At 52.7% G+C, this 20468-nt stretch overlaps 1 protein-coding gene across 1 annotated transcript in view; it reads left to right on the top strand.

The window, feature by feature from the left end:
- Positions 1-304: 304 nt before the first annotated feature.
- LOC128267079 (uncharacterized) overlaps positions 305-20468 on the top strand; it is a 76242-nt gene continuing 56078 nt past the window's right edge. Inside the window, exon 1 of the mRNA XM_053003869.1 lies at positions 305-546. Coding sequence (XP_052859829.1) covers positions 433-546 — 114 coding nt within the window. The 5' untranslated portion in view covers positions 305-432. The remainder of the gene's footprint in view (positions 547-20468) is intronic.

The following is a 20468-nucleotide window of genomic DNA, read 5'->3' on the forward strand; positions in this document are numbered from 1 at the left end:
CCTCTGTCCGACCTGATTCACCTGAAGGACTGAATGAACCGCCGATCGGTGCCCGTTCCGTCCCACCGCTGCGCCGCGGTTGGGAGAGCGTTTTGCTTGTAAAAGAAGCGAACGGGCTCCGGCTTCCGTTGATCTTCGGGTTCGGGTGCTAGTGTGTCGGTGTGTGTCGTGTGAGGGACCGTAACAGCCGTCAAGGTGGCCGCGTCGAAGCGATCCCGAGGGACCTCGGCGTCCGAAGGTCGCCTTGCAGGCACTACGACGACGACGACGCCGACGGCAGCGACGGACTCCGCGAACGCAACGACGGCGGTGAGTGGTAGCGGTCCCGGTGGTGGTGGCGGAGCAACCTTGAACGCGAGCACCGACGGACCGGATCCTACCACCGTCAGCCTCCAGTCGTCCCACTCGCGCCAAGGATCGGTCGATGGTGTGATGCAACGATGCGGTCTCTGCTCGATCATCTCGAGCCTGCTGCGGCGCGCCATGTGCGTCGGGTCACGGCGTGGTAGCGGCGAATCGTACTACCAAGAGCTAGCGGAAACCAATGTAAGTACCACGAGGTTCGGCCCCCCACGAAACACTGGGCGGCTCCATCTCCCTCGTGACACATAAAAAACCAATGTTTTCTCGGGGCGTCCGGATCCCCGAATCAGTCAATTGACATTGACGGAACTCTTCGAAAAAAAGGGAAAAGCATCGCGCTTCTGTGTCAATCAGGCTTTTCGGCGAACACTCAAACCCACAGTCGACGGTTCTGGTGAATGCATTAGCGGCACCCGTTAATGGTTGCGCCCGGTGCGTACCCGCGCCAGCGCCAGCGTGGGCCGTCCCTTCACTTCACTTTGATTTGCATGTACGACGCCCGAATGTTTGTTTACGCCCGTCCGCCCGAAACTAATTGGTACGCCGAAATGTTACTGGATAATTTGGTTTTATTCTTAGCGATGTTTCGACCGAACACGCTGAGACAGGAGTTGATGAGGAACGCGCCCATCAATCAATTAATCTCCAGCGTGGCATCAAATTGATGGTTCACAAATTCGTTATAAACATTGTGAAAAAGGGGTTGTTGCCTTTGTTGTTGGGGGGCACGAAAGGGTGTCGAGTGTAATGCTCCCCAGTTCCGGTTACGAAAGAGAGCGCGAGTCGCGACAGTTCAGGCCCCGCAGCCATTGACCGTCGCTTGGCTTGGCGTCGTTGCCTTTCTTCTCCCTTGAGATTACATTTGTTTGACCCGACCGCCAAGATGCGCCAAGGGGGAAGACGGCGTGCCGGCGAACGGGGCGGGTAATGTTTATTTACACGCTGCACATATTTGCACTAACCGGTCCGATTAAGCGGTGCAAACACGTTGTGTGCCGCGAAAGGTGCCGCAGTCGCCGGCGCCGCCGCCGCCGTACGATCTTTTACGACGACGACGACAATCACTTTTACAATTCTTCGCTGGAGGCTGCGGAGTCAAGATGCGGATGTTCCTTTTGCGTGATGCAGGCGTCGGTGTTGGTGAAGCTAAAATTGTTCACTGTTAAGCCAACGTCCCTTGGTGCTGATTTTTAAATTTACAAATAAAAATGATTTACAAGTATTTGTTAAGTAAGTAGACCGAGTAATTGCTCTGCGCGTTCCTCGGTCGGTGAGCACTTTTGTGTAAAGGGAATTCCGTGCTTCTTAAAGTACTGAAACATATTTGATGTGTTCAAAGATAAATAAGCACGTAAATCGGAGAAAAACATCTGTCCCCGCGATTACCGAGAGTGTTGCAAAGAACAAGTTTTGGTTGTCGAATGAGAAGATGAACTGACGTCTATCGATGTTTATCGATTTCTAAGTGGCCCCCGGAAGCCCGATCAGCTGCTGCCAACAGGCACTATCTGCCCATTTCCGTGCGCCAGCTTTAAAGTCAAAGTGTGCTGGTTACCAACACACACACCGGGTGCTGGTTACCAACACACACACAAAAAACCAACAAGAAAGATTGCCCCGTCACCGTGGAAACGGCCGACTGTCGAGACCGAACGAGAAAGATACAGAGAGAGCGAGCGAGCGAGAGAAAAAGAATCGGAAAATATTGTTTGCTTCATCAAATTTGCCAACTCAGGGCAAACTCACTGCGGGCACCAAAAAAAAAAACCGGAAACCGGAGCAACACACCGCACGGAATATGGGATGAGACAGCAGGCGACGAACATGCAGGCGAAGAAAAGCGGAGCACCATCAGCACAGCGCCGCGGTCTTCTCACAAACTCGAAGCCGGGGTCCGGGGAAAATTCTTACGAATTCGCTCGCGAATCACACAAAAACCTTCAGCCTTCAGCAGGAAAGTCGAAAGCCGACCCGCCGGCACGCCTGCCTACCGCTGGAAAGGACCTTACTTCAGAGCTTCGAGTGAAAATCAATAATCTTTTCTCGAGTTCCCAGCCCGGGCCCAGGGCCGTGGAGGACCAACAAAGGGGCGACCCAGCAGCGAATGAGGGCAGCCGATGAGTGCTCACTGTCAGCAATAATGTGTGTCTGTGTGTGCGCGTGTGTGTGTGAGGAGGTTGATGAGTGTGATGTGGGACGACGCATTCATCCCGACCCATGGCCACGGATGAATGGCGTCGCGTCCTGCGAACCCTGCGAAGTGAAGAAAAGTTGTGCAAAAATAATGTCACTCATACACACGCGTGCGGTTAGGTTATTGGTGTAGTGTTAAATTTTAAATCTAGTTAGCGGTGCCCTTGATGAAACGCAAAGTTTTCGTTTCCCCAAAGGACACTTTGTTGACACTCATTTTGACAGTTGTTGACATTACTTCAAACACATGTGGCATTTGCCAAATCGAATGCTTAACTTGCTACGGTCCGGAAAATGATCAGTTTATTTAATCGGAATGGCCGACAGTAGAAGCCCCATTACTCTCTGGCCGTTCGCTTCCCGGTTCGCGGTGCGAACCGAATCTAATGGTTCATTATTTCCTAATTGGAAGTTTAAATTGAATTTTATTCAACTTCTCCCCGGTGGGTAGCCTAACTACTATCGCGTAAATCTGCCCCGCTACCGTAGAATCGAGGGAAAATCGATTAAAACTTGCGTGAATTGCGCGCACCCCACCGGCATTGGTGGCCAATGGTTCCGGGGAGGTAATGATTTCCAGTGTGTGTGCCGCACACTCCGGACCCCGCCAGCCATGGGAACCGCCCGCCCGACCGGGGAGTGTGATTGACGTTCGGTTGTTGCATTATTTTTTCCTTTCTCTCTCTCTCTCTCACACACCCGGGGCGGGTTCTGCGAAGAAATGTTACTTTCCTCGGTCAAGAGGTCGGTCGGGCGATCAGGGGGTTAGTCCGGTGGGGTCCGGGGTTTCAGTGTAATTATTTATGGTTTAATAAACAAAGCACAGTGCGGAAGCCCGCTCCCGGGGTCCGCAGGTTGGTGTGTTTACACGGTTGTTTTTATTGATCTTGGGCGCTGGATGGAGTCGATGATGGAGCTGATGAGGAATCACGACACAATACGGGGCTGTGAAATTCTTTCCAACCGGCGCGTGGTCAGCATGTTTGTTTATGTTGCAGCATTATGCAACCGGCACCTGTGGGTGATGAGTTATGAGCCCCTGGTTCGGGCTGTTGTTCTTCGCCCAATCATTTCCCGTTATCATTTCGGGCAAAGTGAGATCGAAATTTAGTGACTTTTAGTGAACCAACCCACGCCCCCTTTTGATTGAAGCCATGGCGACTGGCATATGGAGGGGCATCTCTCTGCCCCCTATCTGCGCACGCAATCTGCTGACAGTGACAAAACGGTTCCAATGCGACACTCGACTCTCGATTGGATGCACTTTGCTGCTACTTGCTCGCCAACGGTGACTACTGTTTCGGTCGCTACTGCGCCCCTCGTGTGTCACCGGCACCAACCCGAAACCAGTTTGTCTCGAGTGGCTGCCCGGGCTGAGGTGGCTGAGTGTGCTGAGTTTATTTTTAGTACTCTCACGTTTGAGCCGGCCCTTTTCGAGAGGATGGATTGCTTATCGGTGCCACCGCGGGGTGTCGCGATAACACGGAACACACACGGGGCCACTCGCGCTGCACTTATTGATCCCTTGGGCCGACCTGTTGAAGGGCTGGTAAAAGACACGGCACTACTAAGGATGTTGGAAGCCGATGGAAATCATGCCGCCAATTCGGAAGATACACCGGAAGTTATCTTTGGTGGTCGACATGTGTCACACCCGAGCCTGACAGTAGCCCGATTCGGCGAAAACGCTACATTTCCGTTTCGGTTCCGCTGTGAACATCTGTGAACAGCCCCCCCCGGTGATCTTATCGACACCGGTTCGATGTAAGAATCGCGCACACGCCCCCCGGCCAGCAGTCATCAGATAGCCTCTCGTTCCAATTTATGTTATTTCACCGTGTTTGACCACCTGCCGTCTGCCACCGGGCAGCTCCGTTCCATTTCGGTTCAATTCTACGTTTTCGAAGTGATGTCACGGTCGGCATCGCACTGTCAACGGAACCGTTTCGGTTGGCCAAAAGGCAGAAGCAAGACCCTACGAACCTAAATAAATAGGCGTTCTTGGGAAAGTCCACCGTCCACGAAACAATAGCCCAGCTCGGCTCAATTTCACCTCATTATCTGGCCATCTGTTTGTCCATTTAATTCAAGTGACTTTCCCGCCCACGGCGCTGCGTTCGGAAAATGGATTGAAAGTCGCCCAAACCCGGGGTCGTGGGCCGCGCTGTCCATTCGTCCACTGGCCGCCCCGCCAAACTTATCACGTTATCAAGTGTGTTAATTACGTAGCGACAGCGAATAGTCATGACGGAAGACGGTTGCGGAGATGTGTTCGATTTGGTTTATGTTTCATTTTTCAATTATGCTATCTGCGATAAGATTTCCAATCGCTCCGACCCACCGCACCGCTATCTGATGCCACCGAGCCCGTGGGCCACGAGATTTGTTTGCGCGCCGGCATTGCGCAAGTCGAACACGTGCTCCAAACGTGACCTTCTTTGGGGGGACCGGGGGACCGACGACATTGGGAAGGCCGCGGTTGTTTGGGTTTCGGGTGCGAACGCCAGCGCAATCACATCTGGCTCGAGGTGGCCACTTTGGGCAAACAAAATAACTGATTTTTATGGAAACACAACCAAAGAATGAGCGAACAACGACGCACAAGTTGTGCGGCTAATAAACACGACACGGTGGTCGCATTCAGTGGCCACTTCCCGGGGCTCCTGAGTGTGAGTGTGTCGCACATGTCGTGCTCGGTCCAATGAACATAAAAATCTCAAGTCGTTAGGTAGCTGGCTTGGGTCAGCAGTGGATGGGTCGCGTCGACACCCGATTGATAAGTGTAGGAACGCCAGGAAGGAGACGGAATAAAGCCCTGGAAGGTCTACCTTAAATGAAAACCCAGCATCAGCCGCCCAGCAGTTGCGGTGTTTAAAAATCCACAAGCCATCCGATCGAGATAGCCCCGGTCCGAGACCAGGGACTTCCACAACTTTATCAATCCACGCGGACCTCGACGTTGCGGCCACGCGATTCGCAACCGCTTACGCATACGTTACGCCGTGGCCGTGTGGTATGCGATTCAAATTAAATTGTTGATTTTACGACAACGGAGTGTCCCATAAACCGGCTGGCCGGGCCGAGTGGACCCGGTTCCTCCCCGCCTCGCCCCACCCCCGGGGGGTCCAATAAAGATATGCGCGACGCGCGCTCGCGTCTCGCGCGTTCCGGGGGCCACCTCCGGGGGTATCAATTACTGGCCACCCGGCGGCCAACCAGCCAGTCCGGCCGGTTCCCGTACGCAGCATAAGCGCCGTCAGCAGAATTCTTAGTCGCATTATTAGTGGCGGAAGGCGCAAAAAGTGTGGCCCCCACCTTAACCTGCCACCGAGGGCCACTGCTAATGAAGTAGCCGAGCCGAGTTTCACCGAGTGGGGGCGAGTTTTTAATTACCAACGGCGACGGCCCGATAAAGGAAGGAGTGATCGGGTTTTGGGCTCGTGGTCCATCGCGCGCGCAGGACGCACAGGCGAAGGTGTCACTTAGCGGAACTGATTTGTTTACCCAATTGAGTCCGGACAGCGCCGGGCCGGGCCTCCGTGGTCCCCCTAAAACTCATTCCAGACACTAAAGAATGGGGGAGAAAAAACCTCCAAAAAACAAACAGCCCCTCCGGGGTGGAGTGTTTTGTTTTTCGATAAACAGTGGCCGCTTCTCCGGCACTCGGCGTGCGCGCCGCTCGACTCGCCGATAACTTGCACGAGAGCCGATGCTGGCCGCTGACTCTGTTCTTACCATGTTGCCTAACTTATCCGTTTGAAGTTTTGTGTGTGTTTTTAGTGTTTGTTGTTTTCCTTGGCCCCGCAACGATGATTGATTCGCGCAAGCCGAGGCCTCTTCGGTGCGCTGTGATGGCTTCATTTTGTTTTATTTTCAGGACCGTTTGTTTATTCGCTGTTTGTTGTTGCTCCCGGTCCCGGTTGTTGAATGTTCCCCCGGTGGGAGCGCGTTCGGTGAAAGTTTCAAAGCGTTAGAATGTATCGGCAAAACAACGGCCAACACTCGGCCAAGGATGACAAATAGACCGAATTCCACTCGGACTCTCGCGGGCACGATTTTGTCACGTCAGACGCACGTCACGCACGGACGGACGGTGCTGCTGATAAGTAGCTCATCACGTTCGGGTGTAATTGCAAGCGGGCAAATAATTCCCAGCTACGGAAGCCACCGGGTGACCGTCAATCTCCATATCTGGCATCTCATGTATTGTAATGCCCGCCGCCGCCTAGGCCGAGCGTGTTTGACGGATGTTTTTCGCTAGAGAGGGTCGTGTCGTTGTTGCTTTTTTCTGTCCTGCCCTCTCGGTTTTCGACCTACTGAACCGGGTGACGGTGGTGACGGCACGAAAATAGACTTGAAACAAGATGCCGCAGTGTGGCGCGCCGGTGGCACCCGAGTCCGAGTCATCAAATTTGGCCCGTGCCAGTGTGGCAACTGCAGCACCCGCCCGTGCACCGAGTGACCGTTACGTAAAACGTGCGCATCGGGAAACGTGCTGCTTCACGCCGTGACCGCCGAACGCTAAACGATCCTCTCAACCTGTTCGCGGAACGGCGCACCCGAAAGTGACTTCCTCGGTGAGGGTTTTTTCTTCTAATTAATTAGTTTCTTGTCTTGTCGAGTCCATCTCTATGGCTGGGTGGACCTTAGAAGAGATGCCTTGATTATTTTGATTGCAATCAACACACTCAACACCTGGGTCAGTAAATGACTTCTCCCTTTTTGTAAACGTATTCAGGATTATTTCAAACCAATACGAGCAATACTTTTAAGTTCACTTAAACAACTCCAAACTTTATCATCCAACATTGTCTGATGTCCCGATACTAATCAGTTCTTTAGTACAAAACTGTTCTAAAAGTGATCGTCACAACTTCTAAGGTTCAAAGTGTGAAGAAAATAAACATGAGCAAAAACCTCAACAACTCACTCATCCGATCAACGGTCATGGAGATGGATGGGCCATTTATCCGTTTTAGCACTAGATAATAGTACTAGATTCGGTAGTCCGGCCCGGATTGCCCAACCCGTGTTTTTCAATTGCTCCGGCGACCGAATCGCGCTCCGGTACAGCGCTCCGGCTACGCCGCCGCCGTTCGGTCTCTCGGGCCGTGCTGTGGTCAACCTGTTGCCCTCCGGGCCTAATTGCACACCTTATGCAATCGGGTCGAATCGAAAATAGACCTCCCATTACAAACACACTGCCACTGCCACTGGCCAACCCTCCCCGACCGATGCCGTGACGACGCGCACACTCTGTTCTAATTTCTTCAATTCTGGCCCTCCGACGGGGCGGCGACGCTGATAATTTCCATACCCCCCCCCCAACCGAGCACGCAACAGACCACCACACAATGAGCATTATTATGATCGGCCACACAACAACCCGCGGGGGGGTAGGCCACTAGAGATTGGTATCAGCCACTAACGTATACTCAAGCGGCGACGGAACGAAGCCAGCAACGAAAAAAAAAACAAACCAAACGCTCGTGATAGTTAGGAGCTGGGTGGTGGGTGGTGGGTTGAAGAAACTACTACCGCGGCCACTCGGGCCCCACTCCACAGCGGGCCGCGTGTGTGTCAAGATAAATAGAGATAAAGTGGGACAGGTTGATTGAGGTATGCAATTGATAAGTGTTTATTGTGCTTGATGAAGACAGACGGGTTTCGCGATTGCCGGTGGCAACGGGTCGGCAGGCAAGGACAGGCACCCGTTTCTCGATGTTGATCATAGTTTTATGCAGTAGTGTGTCTGCGCGCGCCCCACTAAGGCAACGTTGGATTGCGTTTGATTGCGCTGACCCCGATGGCGACCAACGCGGCGACGACGACATCTTTTCGCGATAGGTACCAGAGCGGATGGCCCTCCAGAGCCCGCTGTAAGCTATCTAATCAATGTAAACGGCGTACGGCGGCGAGTGGCCACTAACTCTCGCGGTCCGGGCCATCCGGCTTCGCTATTGATCCCGGACATCAAGAGGTGTTTCGACAGCCCCCGGTCCAGCGGAAGCGATCGCAGAGATACGAAGGGCCAGGAATTGATTTAAGGTTTCGTGGCGCATCTTAACGACACAAGTAGTCAGAAGAGATAATAAAAGAAAGGTTCCAAAGGCAAACAATCCCATCGGATTGATTACAACTTTGCGGTAAAACAATAAAGAGGTTATGGGAAGGAACTTGAAAAGATCGTGCGACAAAATGTTATGGAATTAAATATTACGTAATTCCGTAACGACTACAATTAGCAATGTTAAAAATGTGAATGGAAAGCGAGTAAAAGAAAAGATAGCTAATTAAACCGTAGTTCAGTGAAGTGAAACGATATGAGAGAACTGAAGAACTATCAACGGAATTGTGCCGCTTTGGTCCCAGGCTCCCATTCACAAGCTGCTCCGAAGTGGCGGGAAAAGTTTTTGAATTCTTCGATCGCAATTAGACCGCACCGTGGCCGGTCTTCATTATTCTGGTTTAATAGATTCCCCTGACACCATGCTCGAATGGCCCAGGAAACCATGGCAGATTAACGGGACGTCTCAATTCCCCGATTCCCGGCAGCGGCCCGCCTTTATGTAATGATCCAAAGGGGGCTTGTGGACCACAAGCTCTCTCGGAGAAGCTCGATCGGAGAAGCTTGGGCAGAGGAGCGGCGGTCACAGCGAAAGCTATAAGAAGTCACACCGGAGCGCCGGTGGTGTCGTAACAGTAAAAGATAACGTGCCGAGTATGGAACGTGCTCGGGCGCACCCGGGACCCATAACTCGGGCTGTCTTTCGCGGTTCGCGGCCATTTGCAAGGATGCAGCAGCAACCGCAGCAGCATCATCATCAGCTGCATCTGCCGATGCCATAAACTGCACTTCTTTACCCGTTGGCGAGCTTTGAGGCGAGTTGTGTAACTTTTGGCCGTGGCCCTGAGCCCTGAATTTTCTGATGAATCGTTCGGAAAAGTTTCCGCCATTGTGAGGCGGACAGCACGGCACGGCTGGGACGGGCAGGGACACGCCTATTACACCACCACACTCGGTACCATTATCGTCGTGAATGGTCGGCGTGCGCTGCCGGTCCCGGTGCTGCCTTCGTAGAGGCGATATGGATCCGGACACCTGCTGCTACTACTGTTGCACTTCACCTAAATACCCTGGCGACCGACCGAGCAACTCATTACGAATTAAGGGCATTTATGAACCTTGCGATAGGTAACTGGCTCGGTGCAACTTGGTGCTCGGTTCAGCGCTGCTCCGTGCTCGGTCCACCGCCCACGTGAAACCGTGCGAAGGACACCGATTGCCTGGAGGGGCTAGGGGGCCCTTACCAGTATGACACCGAGGGCTTGGGTCAACCCGAGAGTAGTGTCGGGTTTTGCATCTGCTTGTCCTCTTGAAAGTGTCCAGAAAGTGGCTGATTTTCTAAGAAAGGTTTCAACTGGAATGGAGTGTCTAATGGAACGACGTTTTTCGATTTGTTTGCGTCCAACTAACTCCCAACAAATTGCGGCCACTTTCTGACCGGGCAACTTTTGGGGCAACCCAGCACATTTGCCCCTCCAGGTTGGGCCGTGTCGTTTTTTCACGATAGAACCGATTTGAAATAGAGATAGGCATTAGAAAAAGGGCCCCCTCGCCCCAGCGCCGACCGCAAATGATCTCGGCTCGCGATCTGCTCGTAGAGCGAGCGGAGAAAAACAGCGGCCCCTACGGGACCACGGGTCCTCGTGGGCTTTACCGCGGTGATTGCGAATGCGAAGGCGCTCTGCCACCATTAATTTTGTACTACGTGTTCCAACGATAATGCGCCGCGAAGGATACATTCCACCGGCATTATCCTGCGGTCGGTCTGCGGTCCTGGGACACGGCGATTTAATTTATTTATGCTGGGGCTGTCGGGGCTAGACTGGCGCACAATCGTTGACCGTAATCGGAGTTACCGTTTTGATGGTTGTGGTAGCAAATGAATCTCAATTTTGTGTCGTTGACACCGGAGGTCACACTGTCGGCAAGACACCTGTTACCGAACTAGACTTCCAGACGTCTTCATCGTGACGATTTTTTCCTGCAAATCTGCTCCGACTAACCGACGGAGACGAAGGAATCCACATGATCGGGGCTCGCTGCGACATTTCGAACGCCCGGCTCGTCGCAGACGGCACACGACCCGGTTCCCGGGTGAACCTTTCCCCGGGTCCCCGGGTCCCCGGCGAATGTGTTGATTTGGTTCGAACCATTTTTCATGCATTGCTTGCGTTCCGCCGGTGACAGCAGTTGTTCAAATATGTTAAACAACTTGCCGATAGAGCCGTGCCCTGGGCCCGTGCGTTGTTGGAATTGTTGGCGGCGCTGTGCGGCCCGCCAGAAGAGGGTGTCTGTGTTTTTGTTCTCGTCATTCTTCGCATTTTACAGGCCAGCCGTGTGCTGTAAACATGATGTATTTTAATGTCCTCAACACCCCGTTTTCGTTTGTTTTGCTCTCATTTCAGGTAAGTGACACGAGTGGTCCGTCACATTCTTTGCGACCCGCCGTGTGTGCTCGCCAGATGCACTGTCAGGTTTGTGGCGCCGATTGGATCGGACAAAATGACAATGAAATGGGAAAATAAATCAAGCGAAAAAAATTAATCCCAAACAGCGAAAACGAGGGAACCGACATTTACCGACACAAACCGCAGTCGCTACTTTAACGACGAGCGGTGGGTGAATTAAACACTTTGCCATCCAACTGCCCACAACACTCTGATGGGTCTGATGGGCAGCTGCCTGATCGCGTAATCGACTAATCGTCACTATAAAACAGCTCATCATACTCGCTGGCCCCGGGCGGGCGTGTGCTGTCATCAGGCGACCTCCACAGGGCCGTGCCGTGCCGTGCGGTTCAATTGCATGTAATTTGTAATCCTCGCGCCCACACCCGAGTGGCCAGCTGACCAAAACGGGGACGGTTGTCCACTATTGTCGCCGGTGGCGCATCGTGCGGCGCTCGATGTGCTGCCGTGACCTGCAGCAGCAGCACTCGACAGCCGTACCAAGACAAGATGCTGCTGCGCTCAACGAGACGCGATTGAATAATTGCCCACGCCTCGTAGAGGGTCGCCGACGTACGAAAGAGCCAATTGAATCGCGCGTCAGACGATAAGCACCTCAGCCGGGGCCGGTTATTACAACCTGGATGGAGATGTCCTTGGAACTGCTTGCAAGGAATAAACAAAATGCTTTCACTCTGCCAAGCAATGTTGCGGCTTTTTCGAATCCCCACGGGAAAGATTTGTCTCTAATAGAGTAGTCGAAGGACTACTCCGTTTGGATCGTTCCACGCACTTATCAAACAACCCGTTACGATCACGCACGTGTGCACCTTCCGGTGGTCCGGTTCGATTGAGGGATAGAATTTTTAATTAAATCCCCAACAATAACTCGCACTGCCCATCATCATCCAGTGTGCGTGGCAATGGCGGCCGCCGGAAGTGAGAATACATCCGTTTTGCTTCCGTGTTGACGTGTGGCATTGATTTCCACACGTCACCGCTCCTCACAGCATCCGATCGATCGATTCGAGAGCGGCAGCGGCACGGACGGGGACCCGGTGAGAGTACACGTAGACAAATAAAAATGGTGACGAAAATATAAACTGTCAACTGTCTCGCTCTCCCGCTCTGTGAGGTAAGCAGCGCCACGTGATCCCACGTTGAGCCGTCGCCTTTCGCAGGAACGTGCTCCGTCGGCCGGTACGGAGATTGCTGAGGATGGCTGGTGGGTCCGGTGTTGTTGTGCCGCAGCGGTGTCCTCCGGCGGTGTGCACGAGCGAAAGCTTAACTTTGGATGATAAATTCCTCGGAAGTTCCCCAAAGTGAAATAAAAATAATGGCCAGCGCTGGTGGTGCTTAGCGAGGAGCGATCTTGGCGGGACCGCCATATTTGGTTCTGTTGAAACAATTTATTATTGAGCCCGGGGTGACCCGGGGGGGCGACTCTGGGAACACTTTGTCCTGTGACTCCCGTTCGCTCGCTGGCTCCCGCCTTGGCGCCATGATCGATTTTTGTTTCGTGCAGATGCAATTTTCAAACGCATTAAACATCATCACGCTGCGCTGCGCCTGCCTGGCTGGCCTGGTAAAAATGCATTAAACTCCTCCCTTCTCTTCCGTCCCGGGGGTCGTCCGGCTGTGACCGAGCCGGGGTTGACATTTGTGTGAATTTATGGCCCTTCGGCCGCAGCACCGCAGCCCCCCGCGCTCAGTTAGTTCAATTAAAATCCTCTTGCACGGCAGTGGCAGTAAAAATAGATTAATTATAATAGATTTTCGTTCCCCACACCGACGGCGGCAGAGCGCGGCACCTTCGGCGGCCATTAGGCGGAGTGAGTGAGTGTTAAAAAATCCATCAATTTTTATCACCTCACACGCGAGTACGTGCCGAGGATGAATGGCTTTGCGCGAGCTACTGCTGCCGCTGCAACGCCGGTGCTGTCATAAAATAAATTATCTTTTGACCCCAAAACCGGGAGCTGCCCGCTCCCGGGCTGGCTCGGGGGTGGCTCGTTGACAATCTCTTCATTACCTTCCGCCCGCCCGCCCCGAGATTTTGTTATTAAATTTTGTTATTAAATTAATGTTGCCAGAATCTGCCGAGAGGGCCCCCAACGGGATTGAGTGGAATGAAATTAATTACACACCGCCCACGGCTATTTGTTTGCCACAAAGCCACGCAATTGAAATGTCCGAAACAAACACAAATCCGGGCTGGGCCAATTGTCACAACACACACTGTTTTGCTGTTCGTAAATCAGACAATAGAACAAAAGGATCCTCGAACAAGTGAAGCGACGTGAGGCAGGTGAAAAAAGTTGGTCGATACACGAGACACTTGGCTAAACTCAGATCGGATGTTGCCTTACCAACCAGCAGGAAACATCCGACCTATTAGACCCGCACCCGACACGGCCCAAAGTTTTCGGAAAGTATCGATTTGTGTGTGGCTTGGGGCAGAAATTTACACCCGACCCGGCACGGCGTCGACGGTGCCCGTAGTAATAGGAAACCTCGCTCCGCTCCGCTCGGTTAGTTGCCAGTTTGGTGTTGCGTGAAACCGTGAAGCTTATCTCGCTCCGTTCCGTTCCGTTCCGTTCCTTGTGTGTTCCAAGGTTCGGGAAGCGGGCCACCAACCACCGAGACCGAAACTGGGTTCTCCGTTGCAAGGTCTCGCGTAACGGGGCCACGCCACAGCTCCGAGGCGACACCGGCGGTTGGTAATTAATTCCAAATATGATTTGCGTGCCGCGCAACACGCGAAAGATGAGTCCAAGACAATCGCGGCGGCGTGTGAAAGATGGGCTGCGCAAGCGCGCGCGCTAGATTAACTGCCACGGCCTCGGAGTTGTCCTTAGCTCGGTCGTTAAATTCGGATCATTTACCTGACCGGACCGCGCTCTACGGTGCGTTTAACTTGCGCCCCGTTTAACTCTGCTCCGCTCCGAAGGTTTGGTTTTAAACTCTTTGCGAGCAAATTGGGAAGATCTGAAGATGGATCCTTCCCCGGGGCTTAGGGGCAGTCACCGTGGTGCGTGTGGTGGCGTGAAAACGTTCCACCTCACGTCTTACACCCGGGCCAACTAGAGGCAGCGTCCGTGTCCGTGTGTGTGGTGCCCCGATGGCACTCTGTCTCCCGTGCCCGTGTGCCGGGCGGGGGTCATAAATCAAGCAAGAGTAAGCTTCGGTTCGTGCCTGTCGGGGCCATGCTCGGCTCGCTCACCGTCATTATCTGCATCGTTCAAAGATGGAGACGCCCGGTGCCCGACGACGTCAAGGACACTCGATGAGCGGCGGCGGCGGAAATGGCGCTGGTGATGATGACAAGAAATAACAGCGTGACCCGGCCAGGCTGATGGAGCAATAAATGGCAAGCAGCAAGATTCTAACTTAAATTTCATTATCGCGCACAGCACAATTGAGTGTTGATCGCTCTGGCATCGCGGCCACCACCGTAAATTGCCACGTACTCGGAGCACTTGTCTTTTTCCGGTTTTGCCCGGGCTTCGGACACAGTTCGCGGTTCATTTCATTCGATATTTTACGTGATTAACCTCTATTTAAAATATCGTTTCAAAGGCGCCGTTTCGATGTTTTTTAAATTCCATGACGAAAAGTGGTTTAAAGTTTAAAATAATATACAAAACGCCTTTCTTTCTGTTCTGCTTATATTAAAGAGCAGTGGCACTATTCGCTGAATACGAAATGACGTGCCAGCGAACGTCTTGCGAACTGATTGAGTGGCATTTTTTCTCCCGTATGCCGGTACAATGGAGCGGAGTCGTAGAGAGCAGATCATGCTTAAGGATTGATGAATAAATCAGAGCCCGTTATGTTCGCGGTCCGCACGCTCCGCTTCACGGCGCATTTGGAAGGCAGTGGAAAAGTGATTCGCTTTATGATGATGATGTTGCACGAACGTCTGTAAGTTCATCCCGACCGTGAAGCCAATCGGAAGCGGGACACACAATCGTCCTCTTTGTAATTCCGCTTGTCCCACTAGTGATTGTTGGTTGTTTTCTTGCACGAATTCGTTACAAAGTTGAAGACCCAGACGGACGGATAGTGTCGCTAAAACTTATTCGCTTTGATTTTAATTAAAGCTGTCAATTCGTGAAAGTCATGTCGCGCACTTGGCCCAAGTCCGTCCGACACGTCGTCTTACGATCGAGCCGGACTCTGACGTGCGACGTGCGGGACCGAAGCAATGACGCGCGGGCGCACACACAATAAGATGACGCACCGGAGCCATCGCGCACGCATTCCTCCGTCGTTGTCGACGTAATCTGGCCCGGGGCTGGCGGATGCGTGTGTGATAAGGCTGTCGGGGTGGCCCGCGATATGCGCCTCACCGACGGGGGTCAATTTTTCGGGCCCCGGGCCTCTCATTGTATTTCCCCAGCATCGCCACAGCAATGCGGTACAGCGCGGCGCAGCTAATCAGCGCCTTTTTGCGCCTCGTACCTTGCGGCCAGTTTCTGTTCCCAAGAAGGTGGGCTTTGCCAGCAGCAGCTTCTGCCGGTTGCTCGTCGTCACGGTCACGGTTGGTGGTGGCAAATAATCATTTTTATTGCACACACGAAATCACGCTACGGACGGACGGACAGTGCTGAATTATCTCCGTGCCAGCGCCAGCGCTTTCCACTGTGGTTTCCAGGTTTATGGTGGAGATAATTATGCACAGTAGGGTAGCTTAAGTAAACGGAACCTTTGCGCAGGCAGCCCCAATCTGCCAATTACGGGTTCCGGATTGTTCCTTGTTTTTAAAGGGGAGTTATGGGCACGCTCGTCGTTTGTCTGTGCGCAAGTTCTCCCTGAAACGTAGAAAGGATGATGCCTTCTTTAAACGGCCATCGCGCAAACGGTTGGCGTTCAGGAAGGAAACATATTTCCTATTATTACTCCGGGTTGATTTATGCTCTCGGAAAAGTGTTCCTCCTTTTCGGTAAATCTAATCCCGACGGTAACATTGCGCAAAAAATGGGCCGTAAACCAGTGTCTACATGGGACGGCTGGCCGGGAAGGCATGAGGAAGAGAAAGAGAAACCTCTTGGTCCATTCCTTGCCCGGCGTTCGGCTACGGCTGGAAGAGAAGCTGTGTGACCCACTAAACGGCCACACAGCTCCAGTACATGCCCAATCTCATCGTCTTCTGCCTTGACGGCGGCGCTCGGTATTGTGTGGTTTGTGGGCCTTTCCTCGGACGACGGCGACGGTGGTGGAACGTAGAACCCGTCAGATTCCTTCCAGACCCGTCCAGTTCTCCACCAGAGGAAGAGACCGGATAGATGTCCGGTCGCTGCGGACATCCTTCTTCGTTTCTTCGCCGACACGTAGCCCATAAAGATGATGGCCCTCTCAGCCCCCCGCCTCAGGGGGCGGTCCTACCAACCGTGTCCGGTGTGTGTGTGTGTGTGTGTGGGCATAAAAATTTATTGATTTATCTTATCGGATCTTTGGCGAGCTTCCGAGTGTGTCCTGCCCGTCGTTCGTCCGGTGGCACATTTTCCTGGTCATTGGCCGTCGGGTCGAGTGGCGCTCCTGATACAAGGCTCCTGGAAATGGCAGGCACCGTGATACGTGCCGTTGAAGGCCCGTCTTGAGGTGGCCGCCCCGTACGGTGTGAGCTCTCTGTGGCCTATGTATTGCCGTCAGGTTGACACAGACACACACGGATGGGCGGCAAGAACCGCTACTTATAACGTATAATAGAATTATTTATGTACATAAACCACCGGCGCAGCCTGGAGCGTCGGAAGCGGTGGAGCCGCGCAGAGAAGGAGTGCACCGAAAGCGGAGTCCTTCGAGCGCGACAATCGTACACCCCCTTGTTGGCATTGTGGAAAGCGGCCCATTGTTTTCTCGGTACTGTGTGAATCGTTCTGGAGAGCTCAGCCGGCTGGGCCGGGTTGTTTGACGGCGAGAACCCTCCGCCTGAACCCTCTTATCGGGTCGCATCTTACGGCCCATTTAGTGCGCACACACACACACCTGCAGACCTGGTGTAGGGATGCTCTCTGATCCAGACGGCGGCCTCATGAGAGGACTTTTGTAGCATTCGCAGCAGAAATACGCGGCTGCTTAGCGGTTGTTGCCGAATCTGCCAGCGGTTTGTCGCGCAATTGTGTTGAGTTTCCGAACGAAGGCGAATCAGATTTGTACCATCATTGCGCACTTCATTAGCGATTCCATCGCAACGACGGGCGAGAGTGGTATTTTTGGGTCGCTAAGAGACTTAGGCTTCTCTTGGGGCCGCCCAACTATCCAGTGCCTTTGGGAATTTCTTGAACTACCGACCGCTCGGTGCGAACGCAGTTGCCGATGACATTTCCCGAATTCGATCTAAGCTCATTTGTGTTGTTAGACAAGTGAGCTTAGATCGAATTCACGAAATGATATCGATCAAGTACTCCTTGGTCAAACGTGTCAAACGGTTTTCAAGCGAAATGAGTATCAATTTGAGGTGGTTGGCAATAACGTTTTACAGGCTAACCGAACCCTTATCAAGTACCTCATGTAAGTCCACCAGCTTCGGTTAGAAATTGGCTACATTCTTATCCCAAACGCAGGACCAAAACCGCAAATCCTTATCCACAGCGCCAGAGCGGGGCAGAAGACAGCCAAAGTCACAGTTCTGCTTCAACAAACCACAGAAATGTAATTAGTTGTGCGGTTGAAGGTGTACAAAGTTCCCTTGCGGCAGCCCCCTGGAGAACAAAGACCACTCGAGAAACATTTGTGAGATTAACAGACGTAGGTTGGGTACCCGTAAGTAAAGTTGAACAATTTCTTGCCACATGCCGGTTTAAAAAAAGGAAACTTCAGCAAAACATTCAGCCCTCGGAACGCTCTTTTCGTGTGTGTGTGAACAGTGTGGTGAAAAGAAATTTCCCCTCGCTGCTCTTTGTGGTTTCGATCACAAACTTGCCGGTGCTTCAAAATGGCGCACGACTGAGACGCCAATTAATGAACGGAGCACCAGCTGCTGCTGCTATCGGGGCAACTTCAATTTTCCAATCAATCTCCAGCTTCATGCGGACTTCCGGGGTTTGAGGGAGCTAGAAGTTTTTCACCGACCCAGTCTCGCCCATCATGAATTGGTTGTCACGATTTTCCCACGGCTCACGCGTGGCGGCGTTTCCTGATGGATACCTTTCCAATTAGCAATCCGCAATCCCGGTTAGCGTCGACGAGATCTCTCGCTCTGCGTTCGCTTCCACGCTTTGGTGCGTTTGGGCGAACGCCGTTTGAAGTTGCCATCGATTGTGGTTTTGTGGACGACATTTTTTGCGCCAGGAGTTGATAAGGAGTTCGAGGCGAAAGTTTCCACCCGGGGCTCAGGGGTCGCCCTGACAGTGTATCGAGCCCCCGGAATGGTGGCAGTGTGTTCAAAACAAAGACAGACCACCGGAAATATGCTTCCTTTCATCGGCCGAAAAGAAAGGACAACTGTGTGCCGTTGTGGAAAGAACTTGTGTCCGCAAACGGAGAACCCTTTTTCTGCTCTCGTACGGCGGAAACGGCGACGCAACGTTTGAAGTGGTTTGCGTTGGGTTAGGGACAAAAACAGACAACGGAAACGGAACGGAAAATCAATGCAATCATGCTGATTAACTTCAACGCGTGACGCGTGACACCCACGGGGCACTTCGGCACATGGCGGAAAGTTACCGCTCGTTACTCGGAAAGCCCAATTCACTTGGGCAGGTACACGAGTCGACACCTGGTGCACGGGAAGTGTGTGAAAATGAACTTTCACTGTCACCGGTGTTCCGGTTGTTGACAGACTTTGAGGTCCCAAACCAGGTATTCGATTGGATGGTTTGTTGTGTGCTGTAAAATACTTTCTCCATTACTAATGACTTCGTTTGCTAGTTAAACCAGGTTCGGGACCGTGAAATCGCGAGTCAAACAGCGAGTCTTCCGTACACGTTGTTCCGAACAGGAGATTGCTGGTTCCGTAGGTTTCCCAAAACTTCCACATTCGGTCCGCTCGTTCGACACAACACCCAGCCCCGGGCATCAAACGGTCAAAGGACGACATATTTGCGAATTGCCTTTGGCCGGTCGCCTCCGTCAAAAGTTTGGCCCGAATGCGAGGGGCGCCAATAATGGGCAAATGAAAATCAATCTGAATCTGGCAACATTCGAATGAATTTTCCATCCTGCACGCTGCAGGTGACTACTGCTCGGGCGATGTAACACACTTTGACAACCCCGGAACCCCGCGGGGGGTGACAACGGCCCGGGAACCCGAGAAATGTAACCAAGACGACACGTCCGCGCCGTGTGCCGAAGGGTCGTCGGATTCGTCGAACTTCATGACATGGCGCACGGGGCGACCAAAAATATGGCACCGTGCCAACCGCGCTCGGATTGAATTCATCATTCCGGTCCCGCTCCGCTTCCGGTTTCGCATGCCCGCCCTCCCACGGTCCTGATGAAAAATAAATCCTTTTCGCACAGAAATGAATCACTAACAACCGGTCCCCAACGGCAGCAGCGGTGGTTTGAGGGCTGCCTGGTAGCGCTTCCCAGTAAGGACCTTACCTAACTGTCGGTGTCCTGTCGTCGTCGTCGTTTTTCTTTCACTCTCCGACTCCGTTTTCGCCTGCGCCATTTTTGGATTCCCATGAGTCTTCCGATCACCGGGAGTCTGGAGTGATGCAACGTATCTCGCTCTCTCGTTGCGCAAAAATAGAGCCCCCGAACGTTGGGTTGGGAACTTGAGTCCGACCGACATTAAATGTTTTTATTTCTGGCCATGTCCGCCGCCAGTGTGAAGAAGAGTAACGGTCTCCGCCGCCCATCCGCCGCCCGCAACGGAGCATAATGTGGTTGAATGCTGCACTGCTGCTGCTGCTGGGAGGAAGTTGCATCATTTCCTTCGCATCGCTGAAAGCTGCAGCTCCGCCCGGGTTCCCCGGGCCCGAGATCGATGACTTTTTCGCTGATGGTGCTGCTCCTGCTGCTGCTTTTGTGTGCCTTTCTGATTCCGGTTCCGGTCCTCGTTTTTTTCGTAGCGCTCGTGCCTCCCAAGCATCCGCTGCTGGATGTTGCTTTGGGCGTCTTGCGTCGGGCGGAAATTGAATTGAAGTTCGGGGTCCAAAGTAATGCGAGATCGATGATTTAGAGTTCACAAGTTTGTCTCGTTTACAGTTGCGGGCTCAACTTTGACGCCCTTTTAAAGTGGATGCTTTCTCCAATTGCCAGCTCCAGCGGGTGGAGTTGTCAAAAGTTTGGCAAACTCGTACAAATTGGAACACATTTCGCATACGATCCGATGTTTGTTTGGTTTTCTGTGTTGACGGGAAAACCTTTTTTATCATCGACCTTTTTTTTGGGACATTTTCTCGAACCATTTAATCCTCCGTAGGGGCATAAAGTTACCGCTCTAC

This window comes from Anopheles cruzii, chromosome 2, assembly GCF_943734635.1.
Source record: "Anopheles cruzii chromosome 2, idAnoCruzAS_RS32_06, whole genome shotgun sequence".
NCBI classification, from domain to species: Eukaryota; Metazoa; Arthropoda; class Insecta; order Diptera; family Culicidae; genus Anopheles; species Anopheles cruzii.